Here is a 15,866-nt window from a genome sequence, read left to right as displayed (position 1 = left end):
CACATCTCAAGTATAATAGGATAATAACAAATCTGAAATATGTTGCACAAATATTTTGGTTATGTCAGACAGAATAACCAATTTTAATTATTGATTAAAGAGGGTCATCATTTCTTTATTAACCTTTCTCTTAAAATGGCAAAATAACATATAACACACCTTACTCATGTTTCTTACCTGTGACTTCTTATGGTATTCTATTGCCACAGAAGGTTTTACTGAACATGAAGCATTCTTATATTTAGCCATTTTAGGAAATGTATTTGAAGTAGGTACTGGCCACTGAAACTCTCTCTCACTGGTTGTCCATGAAGGACTGACTTGTTGCAGGAAACAATGTTGATCATTGGGACTATTCCTCCAAGAATTATTTGCATTTAATCTTCCCTGACACTGCCCACTCCATAACAGAACATCATTTTGTTTTCTATTCATCAAAATATCGTCTTCTTTCCAGGATCCTGGATTAAATAGTTGACGTCTCGTTCCAGAGCTGAAAAACTAAACTGTATTAATTTTCTGTACCAGGAAAAATTCTGATTTACCACAGATCTAATACTGGATTAAGTTCTAGGTTTGGCAGATGAATGGGTTGGTAATAAAGTATGTAAGTTTCCAAACATATTTTTGTTTCCATAGTAAGCAATGTTTCCTTCCAAAGCACAAAAAGTACATTTAGTATATTTTTGAATTGTGTATCACCAAATGTTCAATTCAGAATTTGTAATGTTGGACATTCTACTTACACCACAACCCCACACGGAAAAGGAGATCAAAAGTAAAGTGATGTGAAGTAATATGTTATTTATAAAGTAATGTTCCTAAACTCAAAGCACTATTTTAAAATATTTTTATTGATTAAAAACCAGAAGATATGAATATAATCTAGGTTCTTAATAAACTGTAAATAAAATGGATTGTATGCTCTAGAATGTATTTTAGGTGCATTTGCATGTGATGCAAAAAGCACCTTTTGCAATTCCCATGTCTGTCTGTCTGTCTGTAGGCATGCAAAAACTTGGCATAGCTATTTTTTAATGGAACCGGTCAGTAAAGTTTAAATTTTCATTGGGATATCTCAACTAGGGTGTGCTGTAGAAATTTCTGGATTTGTAAAATCTTCCATTAAAATGCACTGTTGAACTTGCAAACTAATTTCTTTTAAAACTTGGAAACACTATGTTTACTGTAACTTCAATTACAGCTTAGTTGAGCTGTTGAGAGAGGCCAGTTCAACTTGTATGATTTGTATATTTTTACATTTTATAAAACAACCTTATGTTTGCATTATATACATATCATAACGATTCAGTATTTCCATAAGACTCTAATTTGTCTGCAAAGTTCCAGACATGCTCTCCTTTATCAACCAAATAAGCCAACAATTTTACCTTGGGACTTCAGAGATTTTAACATTCCATTACTTACTTCTTTCAAATATGTTATGTTAGAGAAATGTGAGCTGCAATTACCTATATATCCCCCACCAAAATTTACAACAAGACATTAATCTGTGTCATATTTATATCACTTGAGTTGGATTCTGCTGTCTATGAAAGCCACTGAGCCACCATATGCCTGTTTGGACTACCTATTAACTACACAATATTTTAAGTGTTGTTAGAAAGCATGCATTTATTGTAGTTTATTACTGCACTTAATTGCATTTTATTATTGCTGTTACTTTTGCAAATTAAATGTTTAATAAATAAAACTGTGATTACTTACTCTTTGATGAAGTAACTAAAAAACGTAAAACATTCCAACTTTAAAATTAATTAGTTCACTAAGTCATTAGTAAGCCACGAGTACATTTTCTAACTTGTTTACTGAGCATCAGAGGGTGGCCTTCCCTAGTGATTTGACTCTAACCTAGAGGGTAGATATTCGATCAGGATAAGGATGTAATCCCACAGATCTAAAAGACAAAAGCATCAGACTATGGAAAGATTTTGGCATCGGCCTTGAAAATGGGAGAGTCAACAGGGATTCTAATCATTTGCCAGACATCCCAATTTCAGCTGGACTTTCCGAAGTTCAATGGACCAAGTCCCACATTGCCTCTGAAAATGCCAACTAAACAAAAGCTGTTTGTAGAAAAAAAAATCTTAATTCAATTTTTATATTGGATATCTATTTAAAAAAGGCTTGCTACATTTTTGTAGACAGCCTGGCATTCCACCTTTTATGAATAAAATTTTTAACTATCAGCTGAATCAGAGGGTTTGAATTGTGTGTTCCTGTACGTCATGTGCTCGTGTTGTCATATGTTTCTCATAGATTATACATGTTTATATATCTATAATTATAATTTAATTAAAATTATCTATTTTTTGCCTTCCCTAGTTTCCTAACATCCTTTTTTGGTCACTCAAAATGGTGACTGTCTCGATCAGTGATTCTGGAAATCTGGCAACCCTGATTCCAATCGGCAATCCAATGGCATGTGGTCAGTGACAATGATTAAAGAGTGACAGAAACTGAAAGCAAGAGAGAAAAAGAAGAGACCCGAAAAAGTATGATAGATAAGGGAATAGAAAAGTTTGAGGGGAAAGCAGATTAGCTGTCTCTTTTTGGGGCAAAATATCTTACCCTTGGTTTAAATGTACTGTGTCTTTATCACAGTGCTTTAGGAGGAATATCCTGAACTGAAAGTACTGCAGATTTCCAAATAAAATTTCAGTAGTAAATCAACACAATATTTAACAAAAACAGATCACAAAAACACCAATGTCAAATATTAATGTACTGTGTATTTTATGTACTTTATATTCATTAATAAATAGATTTATATAATATAAAACTCTAAAAACAATTATTAAATAACCTACAAATTGACTGTAAAGCTACTAAAGAAATTCTAACTTTTAAAAATGTCACTAATGAAGAATGAGCAAGTGCTGTGATTGCGACCTTGTGAAATCAACTTCTTGCCTGTTTTATTTTATAATATGTACTCAACTTGTACGTGGATCTTTCCCAGAACTGGTAAATTAGTTGCTTTGGCTATATAAAAATCAATTAAATGACAGTATACGTAAAATAAAGTAATTATAGTAAATGTTCTGCATTAATATTAACATATTACAACTATTTCATTAAATAATATTGCAGAACAGAAAGCAACGCAATGAGACTTACTCCAAACGAGGCAATGTTGTAAGAAGTTTTCCAGGTTGTGTAGCATATGATCTTAAGTTGTAAGTTTCTGGAGTCAGTTGCTGACTGTTATGTACCAATGGATCCTCACTTCCTGCTTGAAGGAAAGAAGGATACACATTCATTCCTGTAGAATACAAAATAAAAAGTACTAAGAATAAAATGTCAAAAACTTTGGTACTCAATAATATTCATGTGAAAATGTCTTAATTCTATTCTGAACATACCCACAAAACATTTTGCTACACATTAACAACTTCAGGGACAATTATGCTAAGTACTTTAACTGCCATGTTAATCGTAACCATTTCATATTAAATGCAAAACAAAGGATTGTTAGATTACTGTATGAGAAGATATATGTCATGAATTTAAATACTAAATCATATATGTACAAAAAATGGTTACATAACATTTACAGCAGTAGCTAAAACAAAGTATCTTCCACTGTAATGTGTCAAAAATGTAAATACTGTACTTAATTTCTTAATGACTGCAAAAGTAGATGTTACACAGTATCAAGACAATTTAAAATCTTTCACGCAATAAAATGTTGTGAACAGCATAATTTTTTGAAGTTAGGCCTTTCTTATATTGCACACAATACTGACTAAATACAGGGTTTTGTAGAAAGATACTTGTGTCATGAGAAAGCCTTTCATAATCTTTTACTTTTTTATGACTAGTTTTATTTAACTAGGATTTCTGTCAGTGCTTAAATGCCAGTGTGCTTGCTTTCTCTATTTTCATAGAAAATAACATTTACAATTCCTAGTGACATACAATATTTTTAATGAAAAAGTGTGTGTTTTGAAATCTTCCTCAATTATAACTGTGTAAAACATTCTTATAAAAAATGTCATGCAATAATAGTTATTACTGTTTTAGATGAACGTGAATGTATGGTATTTTTATTTTTATTGTGCAAACTATTAAACACTTAAGCCAAAATACTTACCTGATGACATGAAAGAAGGGTCATAATGCTGTGTTGGCAAATATTCATTGCATGAATAAAACTCACTTTCAATAGGATTCAGTGGTTGGGTTATGTTACCTTGTTTCTTAAGAGTGTATAATGGCATTTGCTGATAGCCTGCAATTCATAACAAGAAGACAGAGGTATCAAAATGAGAAAAATAGGTTATGTTACAAATGTGCTACTACTAAAAAACAGGCATTACATTTATCAAAATTGTTTAGTTACTCACATAAAATGATTGTTAGGTGGTGCCTCCAAAAAGAGGAAGAAAGTCACTACATTCACATAGTATTAAAGAAATTGACAGAAGAAACCTAATAGAAGGCTCTTATTTATAGAGACTTACAGTAAACATTAAGAAGTCACAGTACTATAAACCCATATATCGATAAAACAATTGACATACCATGTATATCCGCTTGCCCAATCATTACTCTTGCTGCACACATCCTCTCTCCATACCACCCCATAATACTCTCAGTGCTAACTCGCCCTTCAAAGCAGCCGGTTATAATGACAAGGTAGACAGAAAAGAGCAGCAAGAGCTAATAATAAATGTCAAAAAAAGAAAATGAACAAAAAAGGGCTGCATATAATAAAAATCAAGAACAAAGAGAATTGTCCAACAAACGAGAAACAGAAAAATATCCTGAACCATATGCGAATAGAAATCGTTTATAGAATGTAAGTTAGAGGATAAAGTCATTCAAAATATTGTTTTTGATGAGGCATTAATGTAATTCAATTTTTTATTTACTTTTTATTTTGTTTTACTATTTTACTTCTACTTTTTACTACACTTGATATAATTCATTGGTATTTAAAATGGGCAGCAGTAATGAAATACTCAAGTAACTGATTTTCTTTTTGTAATAATTAAGGACCAAACTGTCTTCCACCCACGCCCCGCAAACTCTTCTATATACCACCTTTTTAAATATAATCACTTTCACTAATGGAGGGGTGCCCCAATGCCCTTCAAGTGGCTCAGCAGTGACATAGCAGGCACCCGGCACCTGTCTCCAGGGGTAGGCAAGCGAAGTGAATTGACAAAACAATTGAAGGCAAGTGGATTCATTTCTAGTGATTTTAAAGAACTATAAAGTTTTGAAAATGTTTAAACTTTCTATTGTTGTGTTTATTTATTTTTATGGACTTTTCTTCACTGTCCTGAAGAAGTCCTCACATTGTGTTGTGCTTTGCGTTAATAGATGCTTTACTGTCACTGCGGCGCAGTTGTGCATTTGTCAATTGAAAATGTGTCAGACACCACATTATTTACATTTACATTTACATCATTTAGCAGACGCTCTTATCCAGAGCGACTTACAACAGTGATTTAGGACCAACAGCCTGTGTTATTAATCCAAATTTTACTTTCAGTATAAGTTAAATGAAAAGCACTCTGTGAAAAAGAATTTAAAACAGTTTTTTATTTAAGAATACACAGGTTATAATCTTCACTACGATTTCTGTTTTTGCCCTGTTAAATATACGTATTTCCAATCAACTGCACAACTGTTTTGTCTTACACTAGAAGGACCATTGAAGAAATTTACAGTGGACATGCAAATACAGTTTGACATTCTTTGCAGTATGGGATGAATGAACTTTTTTCCAGAAACTACATTTTATGTAACATTTATATTCCTTTGATTATTGATTTCTTTCATCATTCATGCTTTTTGGTCCTTAAGGCATTAACCTTGCCAGGTTGAATACTTTCCATAGGATGACAAGACCGACAATGTAGACATTTGTAAAAATACTTTGATCAAATTTTCCCTATCTAAATGGAAGACCGTGCTCCTGGGATACTGATCTTCAATGTGGAACGTCATCTCTTCTTTTGTTTTTGGACTACCAGATTAGGGTTGAGCAGATTTTAGCACTGACATTTGAAGGACAGAACTGTTTTCCCTGCTGGCTTTTAAATGAGGATTATTATTGAGGGATGACATATTTCAGCATCCTGTATCTTTATATTTTTTGTAGGGGAGTACATTTAAGTAAACAAACGGTTTTATGCACCTATGCATAATCCCCTTCATTTTTTACTTCCTCCCTTAAGCAGTCACCTCCACTGTATATATATTTAAACAACTTTCAAAAGTATAATCCTAAATTCTAGTTAAGATATAAAACTTTACATTATATTTCCACTACCTGTAAAACATTCCCAAGATATAATACATATTTTTTATTATTAATTTTAATACTGAGTTGTGCAATATAAACTTCCAGTAAATTCCTCACAAACCTGTGAGCAGTATTAGGGTAATTGGAAACTGTAAATTGATTGAATGTGATTAAGTATGGGTGTGTTCATAAGCACATCCTGTAATAAACTGGTGCCTCGTCCTGCACTGGTATTCAGTCTTGGCCCAGTGATACCTGTGACATTTAACTGGATACACAGGTTAAAAAAGAAGAGCTAAGCAGAATTAAAGTAATAAAAACATGAACTTTGCTAACAGACTAGGTTACCACTCATAACTGTAAACTCTACATACTTGTATTTATCTATCCATCTATTTATTATTAAACTTGCTTATCTAGACCAGGGTCACAGGGAAGGTGGAGCTTACTGTATCTCAGCAAGCAACGGGCACAAGGCAGGAACAATCCCTGGACAGGGCTCCAGTCCATCTAAGGGTTAAAACAATTTTACTAAACCTGAAATATTTTTTTCAATGTTGAGGTTTCTGTAATGTTATCTTTGTGTTATCTGGATGATGCAATTCACATTAGCATTACAATGGATTGCAAGGTTTCTTTACTGTTTCTTACACATATATTAGATTGTAGCTGCCATTTTACTAAAAGCTCAGAGGTTATGAATACTCCACCGCAGGTTTTAAATCTTGGTGTTCTCTCAACTGCAATTCTTGTTTGGTCTCAATATTAAAGTTCCCACAATCGCTGAACCTTCTTGCCTTGTTTGCTACTTTTTAATTCTACTTTATGTTTCCAGTCCCTGTCACTCAAACATCAAAGTTAGTTTTCATGAAAAAACATGGCCATTTGTCGCACCAAACAGCATATATAGTATCTGGCTAACTAGACCCTGTATGATTATTGCACAGCTTTCCTCAGCCAAAAAACTGTCAAGCTTCAGTAGTCTATGATGCAAGTAATAAACTACTAAAAGCATTATCTTCCTTATATTACACCTATGGCATCCAGAATGGTAACAGAAAAAAAAATGTTAAGACTAGTAGATCTCTAGACTTTGAAGGTAAAATGGTGATATACTGTATTGTTTTTCATTTCTGAAAAAATAGCATATTAATATAAACTTAAGATGGTTTGCAGCTCTAAAGAAAACTATATTGCAGAATGTACAGAAATGAACACAGCATTTGTTTTACATTTTGGTTCATACCTGCAGAATGTCTTGTATGGTTTTCATTAAAATTTCTCTTCATGTTCATTCACTGTTCAATTTCTCCAGTATTTCATACCTGTAATAGCTGCACCAAAAACACAAGAAACAGAAATGAAAACCCAATCATGTTTCTAAAGCAGGTTGCCTACTTTACAATATTAAAATTAGTGACTGCTACAAATCAGTGTCTTTTCATTAAGTGGTTTCTTTCTGAGTGAAGAAGTTAATATTGTGTGACATTACAGTTACATTCTGTATATAATGGCAAACAAAAGATTTTTATCAATACAGTTTGTATAGTATACTAGGAGGAAACCACGCAAGTGAGGTCAGTATAGCTGAGATGGTGTGAAGATATAAATGACAAAAAAGGCACGTTCATTATCCTAGCAGACCCCAATCGGACAACGGGGACGACGATTAACGAAAAGAGTTAAGTATCGTCAGTACCAGTGGCGGGGCCTGTGGCTGTACTGCGGGAAGATCGAGGCTCCAGACTAATGTATACAACGGGGCATATAATAAAAGGGCTGTCAACAAGTGCTTATTATCTCTGTGGCACTCCTTCCTACAATTTGATCGTTAAAGTACGAGCGTGTGCATGCGTCCACATTTCAAATTTTCAGTGCTCTACTGCCATCATGTGGTAAGCTGATATTTCAATGCACTAAGTAACTTAATATTTCGAGTAAGATACCAAGATATTGCATGGGTTTTTTTGCGATAGATAGATAGATAGATAGATAGATAGATAGATAGATAGATAGATAGATAGATAGATAGATAGATAGATAGATAGATTTTATTCGTCTAAAATGGGGAAATTAAAACTTTACAGAAACTCAAGAAAAAATAATTATAAAGAATATATAACAAACACATAAGAAATTCTGGCTTTAATAATAAACATACAGAGTGCCTTGCAAAAGTATTCAGAAACATTACAAATTATCCGCTTTAGCTGGGTAAGAAATCCTACGCTGACGTTTTATTCTCTGGGATATTTTATTTTAAAGCCCTAAATCGACTGTCAGAAGCCAAAGCAAATCCAAGATAACGGGTAAAACAATTGGGTTTTTTTTACATCATCTTAACAGAAAAGTGCATTTATAACAGTAGCAGCAATAGCAAAGCAGGCGGCGACTTACTGACTGATTCTCTTCCTTCTTTGAGCATAAATGTTTAATTAGCAGAAGTAAAAGCAAAAACAGAGCTGAACCTCAATTCACGCGCATTAGTCTGGTAACGTGCTGAACGGGCTGCCGGTGGTTTCAAAGTGCACCACAGTAGACACAAGTGACGCCATGAAGTCGCCATCAGTTAGAATCCTTTTATTTACCTCAAGCCACTAGATTTCATTTACATAAGCGTTAGTCAATCTTGGTTTTAACAGCTATATTACAAAAGATGTCTGGAAAAATACGACTTAGAAAACTGTCGAATTACATTTTGAGTAAGTCTGTGTTTTTTTGTTTTTACTAACTTGAGAAGCAGTGACTCAGGGTCATTTCGATTAATCTCTCCTGATTTTTTTGTGTTCTGTAACATTCTCTAAATCATTTTCGGGGAAGGCGGCAAAGTGAGACAGAAAATTGAAACGTAATTTTCCAGCCACGTCTATCCCCATTTCACGGCTCCTTCTTTCGAAAACTGTAACAACACTTTCCCCCTACCATGTTGTCAGCAAAAGACATGCATGCAAAAATCCTCACTGCATTGTGTACGCATGACAACAAATTATTGCACGAATTTGTCCTTCTCCTAATTCTGTTCCACCGCGTCTGAAATGTAGTCAGTTACGAAGACATTCTTTCTGAGAAATTACCAAGTTGAGTAACACTAGACGAACAAAAACATAATGCTAATACATATAACTGTACTTGAGGATCCTATTATATATCAGCAGACCCCGTTACTCTGTGTTAGGATATAGCGGGACTGACTGACATATATGATAAAAATCAGAGCGCGTTACCATCATTGAGGCGACTTGTTTTCTTTATTATAGTTTCGTTCATCTAGCTTCATAATCCTTTTCAAAAACATGTAAGGAAGGCGAAGTTAAATTTAAAAAGCAATGTACCAATAATGTTTTTTGTAAGGTGAGGTTAAACGCATTTATGTCGCTTGTTTTGCTTACCGTATAGACGACGCCCCACTTCCCGCCTGTTCTTGTTTCCGCCTGTTCTGGACTCGCGCTTCCCGCCCATTGTCGTCTGAGGGCTTCAGCAGACCAGCAGTCAGTGCGCCGAGTGTTCTGCGCGAGCCTGTCGGTGCTTAGAAAATAAACGAATAGCGAGAACGTAGCAACCCCAACAATATGATCCGCTGTGGCAACCCCTAACGGGAGCAAACGAAAAAAGAAGAGGATGTAACGACTGCGTAACGTTAACAGTATCAGATGCTTTTAATCTAATTTAGAGTGCCGAAGGTTGGAATGTATCCACGAGAGGTATCACTGTAGCCAGGAGCCCATCGTTGAGTTGCCCTTGAAGGAGTCCTGTCCATTGCACTGCATGTTTACGTTACTCGATTTAGTTGACAGTTGTCATTATTTCAGTCAGATAACACTACACCCCTTTCCTAGCAGTGACTATAGTGTAACCCCGTATCACGTAGCTCCACGTACTCGTGGGTCCACGGTTGAGGCTCGGGCTGCAGACTTACTTGCTTAGCGTATCCCAGAAGCACTGAACGCAAGGCAGGATACGCAGGATACGTGTTCAGCACCCTCCAGAACAGGCGGTGTAAACATGCGTTTGGTTTAAGTGTGGCACAGTGGTTACGACTTTAAACCTCAAATCCAGGGCCAGTGGGTTCAGTTCCTAATACCGCGTGACCATAAGCAAGTCACTTCACCTGCTTGTGAACCATTAAGGAAAATAAAACAAATGGTATTTCAAATGTTGAATGTTGCCTTGGATGAAGGTGTCACACAGTTAAGTAAATGTAAGTTAACCAGTCTTTCATTATTTTAAATGACTGATTCAATCTTAGGCACATCGTATGTGCATGTTATCTAGACCAGGGGTTCCCAACCCCTTAGGGACCCCCAAACTGTCTAGGCTTTTGGTAGCTTGGTACAGACTTAAAAATGGCAATAAAAGCAAAGGAATTGTTTAAATGATATACGTAGCCAATGCCAGATAATAACTGTCATGAGTGATATAACAGATAATTACAATAGGGCAAATAACCCCAGAGGAAAGTTTTCTGAATAGAACTTTCAGATAAAGATTGTTACTGGACTACCAAGAAGTTTGCCCAACATGACAGTTAATAATTGTTACAACTTTTAAAATCACAGATTACATGAGGTTAATATAGACAAGGTAACAAATCAAAATCAGGAACCCAAGAGAAGGAAAAGATCAAAGTAAACACAGAAAATATAACACCATTCAAAGGGCAACAGTTCACACATTTCAGGCACATGCACTTCTCTACATATCACCAAGTACAGTATTACAGTACTATGTTTTCTGGAAGCATAGTGACTGAAACAAACAAAAATAGCATAATGTCCCTTCATTTATATTAAATAATTATTAAATTATAACAATATTCTATACCCAGTTATTCACCTTTTTAATTTAATTGCTTCTAAATGATAGCTATGTTGAAAAAGGATGACAGAGGGATCTAGGAGGAAGGAGTTAAAATGGACATGAGATGAAACACAGACAATAAGGCAGGCTAAAAGTGAAAGCCACAAACTCTGAAATCTAGCATCAAAACCATAGCACTATGAGCACATTCAGAATCAAAAGTCATTGCCAAATGTATTTGTCTTAATTACTAAACCAAGAGAAAAGACATGCACAAAATCTTTAAGCATCCACAATACTGGACAACCAGGAAGTGTGTGACACCAATATTACACCATTGTCACATGCTACACACTTCTGGTTGTCCTAGCACAGCAACCAGTTAGCAACTGTATACAAAAATAAACAAAAAGACATTGCATAAATAAGAAAATAACGTGTAAAAAATATGAGCTTCATCAAAGCTAAACCAAAAGTGAAAAATGACAGATTCTGTTTTTCCATGTAATGAAACTCCTAAATGGAACATAAAGAAAAAAACAAAACAGAAACTAAAACAGAACAGAAAATAAAACTGTATAATCATAACAATAGCCTTCTTATTGAAAATGTTGCCTCACTTAAAAGCCCTAAATCCTTTTTGGAAGCCACATCCTGTTGTTCAGTTTCACACAGTTTTCAGCAGTAGCATGCATTTTCTAATTTTATACCAAATTCTGAGAATTGTCTGTCTTTTAACTAAACTATAATTAGTACAACAACAGAGTGAACAATCTTTCATTTCTACAAAGGTGAATGATACTTTTACTAGAGAGCTAATCAAGAATAAAAAGTTACAAGCTTATCTTGAGATGGAAGAGGCGAAGATCCAAAATGTGGATTAAAGTAAGTAAGTTATGGAGCGCTCAGGTACCCTGATATTTGGGTACTGCAGAGAACCAGCTTACACCTCCTATTTCACATGCTGTTTTAATGCTGGATGGGTTTCATCAAGCTGAATGGAAAAAGCAGGAGAGGGATTGGAGATTTTTGTGAATGGTTCTGCTGCCTAAAACCCAGTTTGGGAAAACAGAGGAGCAGCTTCTGTCCATAGTGTATGTGCATCTTAAATAAGGAAAGTGTAACCCTCTTATATTAAGTTGTTTAAATTATTAAATCATTTATTTAGCTATTATTTATTAATATCACATATATGAAATTCTATTAATGATTTTTAATAAACTTACGTTATTACTATTGTCTCTTTATTATTCTTTAGAGTTGAGCAAATAAGCATACAGTATCACTACATATTGTACTATATAGTATGTATAATTTGTATGTTTCAGATAAAATTTGATTTAAAATATTACTGATTTTTTTTTTTTTCCATGTTGTATATTTGATGAACATTTTGTTTATTGATAATTTTGTATTTATGAATAAAGTTTGTTTTGTGATGTCCTGTCCTTTAATTTATGTTTCTTATGTGTTGTATGTTGAGCCCAAGGGCATGGGGTCAACTCATGCTGCAGCTGCAAAATGACTCCCACTACTATTTAAGGAGAAGCAGCCGATGAAATGGCAGGATGAAATAGCCGATGAATAGGCATTGAGGAATATTCCTAACTATTCCGATTGTGCCCTTTGTGATTTTCTTTAGATTCTCTAGTTTTGACATTTAGCTCTTGAAATAAGGTTCAGTTTCTCGTTTGTGATTTTTGGATTTGTTCACATTTAGAAAAAAAATATTTTTGCTTCTTCTTGTTTAGTTTCTTTGGCCAGAGGTTTTTTCAGTTTTTCACTCTCTCTCTCTTTGATGCTTGAGATGTAAAAGCTTTTTTCCATTTTTGAGCCTGCACAGTTTGTAGTCATGCTGCCTGAGGTGATTTGAACTACTCTTTTGGGATCAGCCTTGAGTAAAGTGCAGGTTTAAGTTTTGTTTTTTGAGGCCTGCACCATTTTAGGTTTGTTAGCAGGCAGCATCTTAACAAGAAGAATATAATTTAATATGTTCTGTTTTCCTAAAACCAACAATTTTAATGATATTGAACCACTCATTAAGGATTTTTACCTAATGTTTTACCTAATGGGTGTAGGAAATTGAGGGATCTCTGAGTGTGCCCATCCAGGGACACCAAATAAATGTAGGAAATTGTGTATTGATGTGAGAAGAATTTATTGATTGGTTAGTTAATTATCTGTTTTGCCTTTGGCTACACCCATAATTAATTACACAGTGTAGTAAGTCTCCCACTTTATTAACCTTGCCTTTCTCTGTAGGAGTGTTTTCTGGCTGATATTACCTTGTGTAAAAGAGACAGAACACAATGAAAAAGGGTTGGGGTTTCCCCCTGTATGTTGTAAGGTTTACTGGAAAAAATATGCAACCAAGTGATCAAAACAGACTGAGTCCCAAATTAAACTGACTGCAGAGTAAGGTTATTGGCTTACATTGCTTTGGAAGGGGAAGAGGCAGGACCTCTGGAAGGGAAATGGTCATCCGAGGGCGTGATCTGGAGTCAGAGGAGAGAGGAGACTAGGTCCTACTGCTCCTGTAGGGAGGGAAGAAGAGGCATTAGTACACCTGATTACCCCCTGCACTTGTGGGTCAGCAGTAGCTAGACCCCCCCCCCAATGCCTCCCATGCGTGTAAATGTGACACTTCTTATACTCACTTATTTTAAGAAACAGAATAACACAATTTATTGATGAACACGAGGATTACAGAAATACAAAAATTGCATATATATCAACATAGTAGACAGGACGCAAGAAAGACAAGACAGACAAACATATAACACAGAAGAGGCTGACTGTTTACTGTTTACTGGCTATTTAGAGTTCTAATTTATCTTGGCCCAGATAAACAGGTTTATGATACCAAGCCTTCGAGGATGATGTCCAATGTTGTGTTTGACTGAGCGCTGTTGCTCTGCATTCAAGTGGAGAACTCTTCTTGTTTTGGAGTGCACTTTTGGTTTTTGCTAAAAGGTCTTTTGTTTGTGGTGTGGTGGGATACTGCCTTACTCAGCTTGCTATTCGGTTCTTTGCTGTATCCTCTGTTACTTCGTAGGGAGAACCATCACTCTTCCTGGCACAAGTGTGTAGGCACTGAAGTTCACTTCTTGAATGTTGTTTTTCAGGTTTCTCAGATAGGACTCAGTTACAGGCACATAACATGGTTTGACAGAGTGGATTTTAGATCTAGTTCAAGGCGTCCAGCTCCAAGGCTCTATGGAGAATCTCTTCCAGACTAAAACAGGTTTGTGAGGTTTTTGCTCCACAGATAGTGAGTGGCTTCTCGCCCCACAGAGAATGGGTCATCAGCTTTCAGGTCTCCAAAGACAACAGGTTGCCAGCTTTCAGCTTACAAAGAGAAAAGATTGTCAACCTTTAGCTTCCCCCAAAAAGATGGAAGAGAAGAATATAGCTAGTTTTGAAGGAAGGTGTAACCTCTTGTGATTGGATCGAGGTCACTTGCAGTTACAGAACCAGTGCATGCTTATAGGTTTATTATTTTGTCCATCACAACCAACCAGAGTTAAGGTTAGTAATTATAAGCCTAAAAATGAATGTCCTTTTGGGCACCTTCATGTCTGAAGGTATCTCTGCAGAGGTGTCAGCTCAACTCTGATTTACAAATTTGTTATCAGATGAATTAGACAGCTGACCAAACTGTTAGTAGAGCACCATTTCAGCCATTCACTTTGGCGTACAATCAGGAATGCAGGTGGGAAGGAAGATTGCAGAAGAATTTCTGTATCCCTGTTAAATGTTCTGTCATAATAGACCTAGTGTGTCACTGTTTCTCACAGGGGTTTTCTTTTTTCATGTAATTAAAAATAATTCATTTATATTTTCCCAATTACGCTCTTTAAAATAAAGGTGCCAGAGTGGTTCTTCAGAGGGATGCCATAAAGGAACACTTTTGGTTCCCAATAGAAGTACCCATATGGGTAACCTGTAACAGGTTCTACAATTAACTATGAATAGATCAGAGGAACGGATGTTGAGGTGGTTGAGGACTACAGGTACTTGGGGGTACACATTGACAGTAAACTGGACTGGTCCAAGAACACCAACACGGTTTTCAGGAAAGGGCAGAGCCGGCTTTACCTACTGAGGAGGCTCAGGTCTTTCAATGTCTGTAGGAAAATGCTGACTATGTTCTATCATTCTGTGGTAGAGAGCGTGGTGTTTTTTGCAGCTGTGTGCTGGGGCAGTGGGGTGAAGACAGCTGATGCCAACAGGCTGGACAAGCTGATTAAAAAGGCTGGTTCTGTCCTGGGTGTCAACTGGAGAACCTGGTGGAGGTGTCTGAGAGGAGAATGCTGAAAAAGCTTCTCGGTATCATGGACAACCCCTCTCACCCCATGCACGCCTCCTTGATGGGTCATCAGAGCACACACAGCAAAAGACTCATTGCCTCAAAATGCAGAACCGAACGCCACAGGAAATCCTTTCTACCTGTGGCAATAAGACTGTATAACTCTTCCTCATTCTGTAGGTGATCTTTTTCAAAATTTTTGTCATTAGGTCTCATTCGGTTTTTTATTTACTCATCTGTATGTTACTGAATGTTTGTTTCATCCCATCATCACATGCTGCTATCTCATTTATTCATGGCACAAACACTAAGTCACTTTTCATAACCACTTGCACTAATAATCTGTTGTTTTATTATATCTGTTATAGTTTTAGTTATAGTTGTTTGTTGCTTTGCACAAATTAGTTATATAGTTATAATACAAATTATTAGTTATAGTTATAGTTATTTGTTGCTTTGTTTAGAGTTATTTTGTTATTC

The 15,866-nt window shown here is 35.5% G+C and overlaps 1 protein-coding gene across 3 annotated transcripts in view; it reads right to left on the bottom strand.

Annotated features, from left to right (window-relative positions):
- Positions 1-15,866, bottom strand: part of LOC114655646 (spermatogenesis-associated protein 22) — a 35,636-nt gene that overhangs the window by 11,558 nt on the left and 8,212 nt on the right. The window contains exons 3-7 of one of the 3 annotated variants that reach the window (XM_028806779.2): positions 13,511-13,611; positions 7,527-7,614; positions 4,118-4,255; positions 3,142-3,286; positions 178-493 (exon numbers count right to left, since the gene is read on the bottom strand). In XM_028806779.2, the coding sequence (XP_028662612.1) occupies positions 178-493; positions 3,142-3,286; positions 4,118-4,255; positions 7,527-7,575 (648 nt within the window). In that variant the 5' untranslated portion in view covers positions 7,576-7,614; positions 13,511-13,611. Of the gene's footprint in view, positions 1-177; positions 494-3,141; positions 3,287-4,117; positions 4,256-7,526; positions 7,615-9,669; positions 9,814-13,510; positions 14,295-15,866 lie in introns of those variants that run through there. The other 2 variants (XM_051930907.1, XM_051930906.1) reach the window with 2 other exon arrangements.

This window comes from Erpetoichthys calabaricus, chromosome 8 (assembly GCF_900747795.2).
Source record: "Erpetoichthys calabaricus chromosome 8, fErpCal1.3, whole genome shotgun sequence".
In the NCBI taxonomy this organism is placed as follows: Eukaryota; Metazoa; Chordata; class Cladistia; order Polypteriformes; family Polypteridae; genus Erpetoichthys; species Erpetoichthys calabaricus.
Note: the sequence above shows the minus strand (reverse complement) of the source record. Positions and strands in the feature narration are given on the sequence as shown.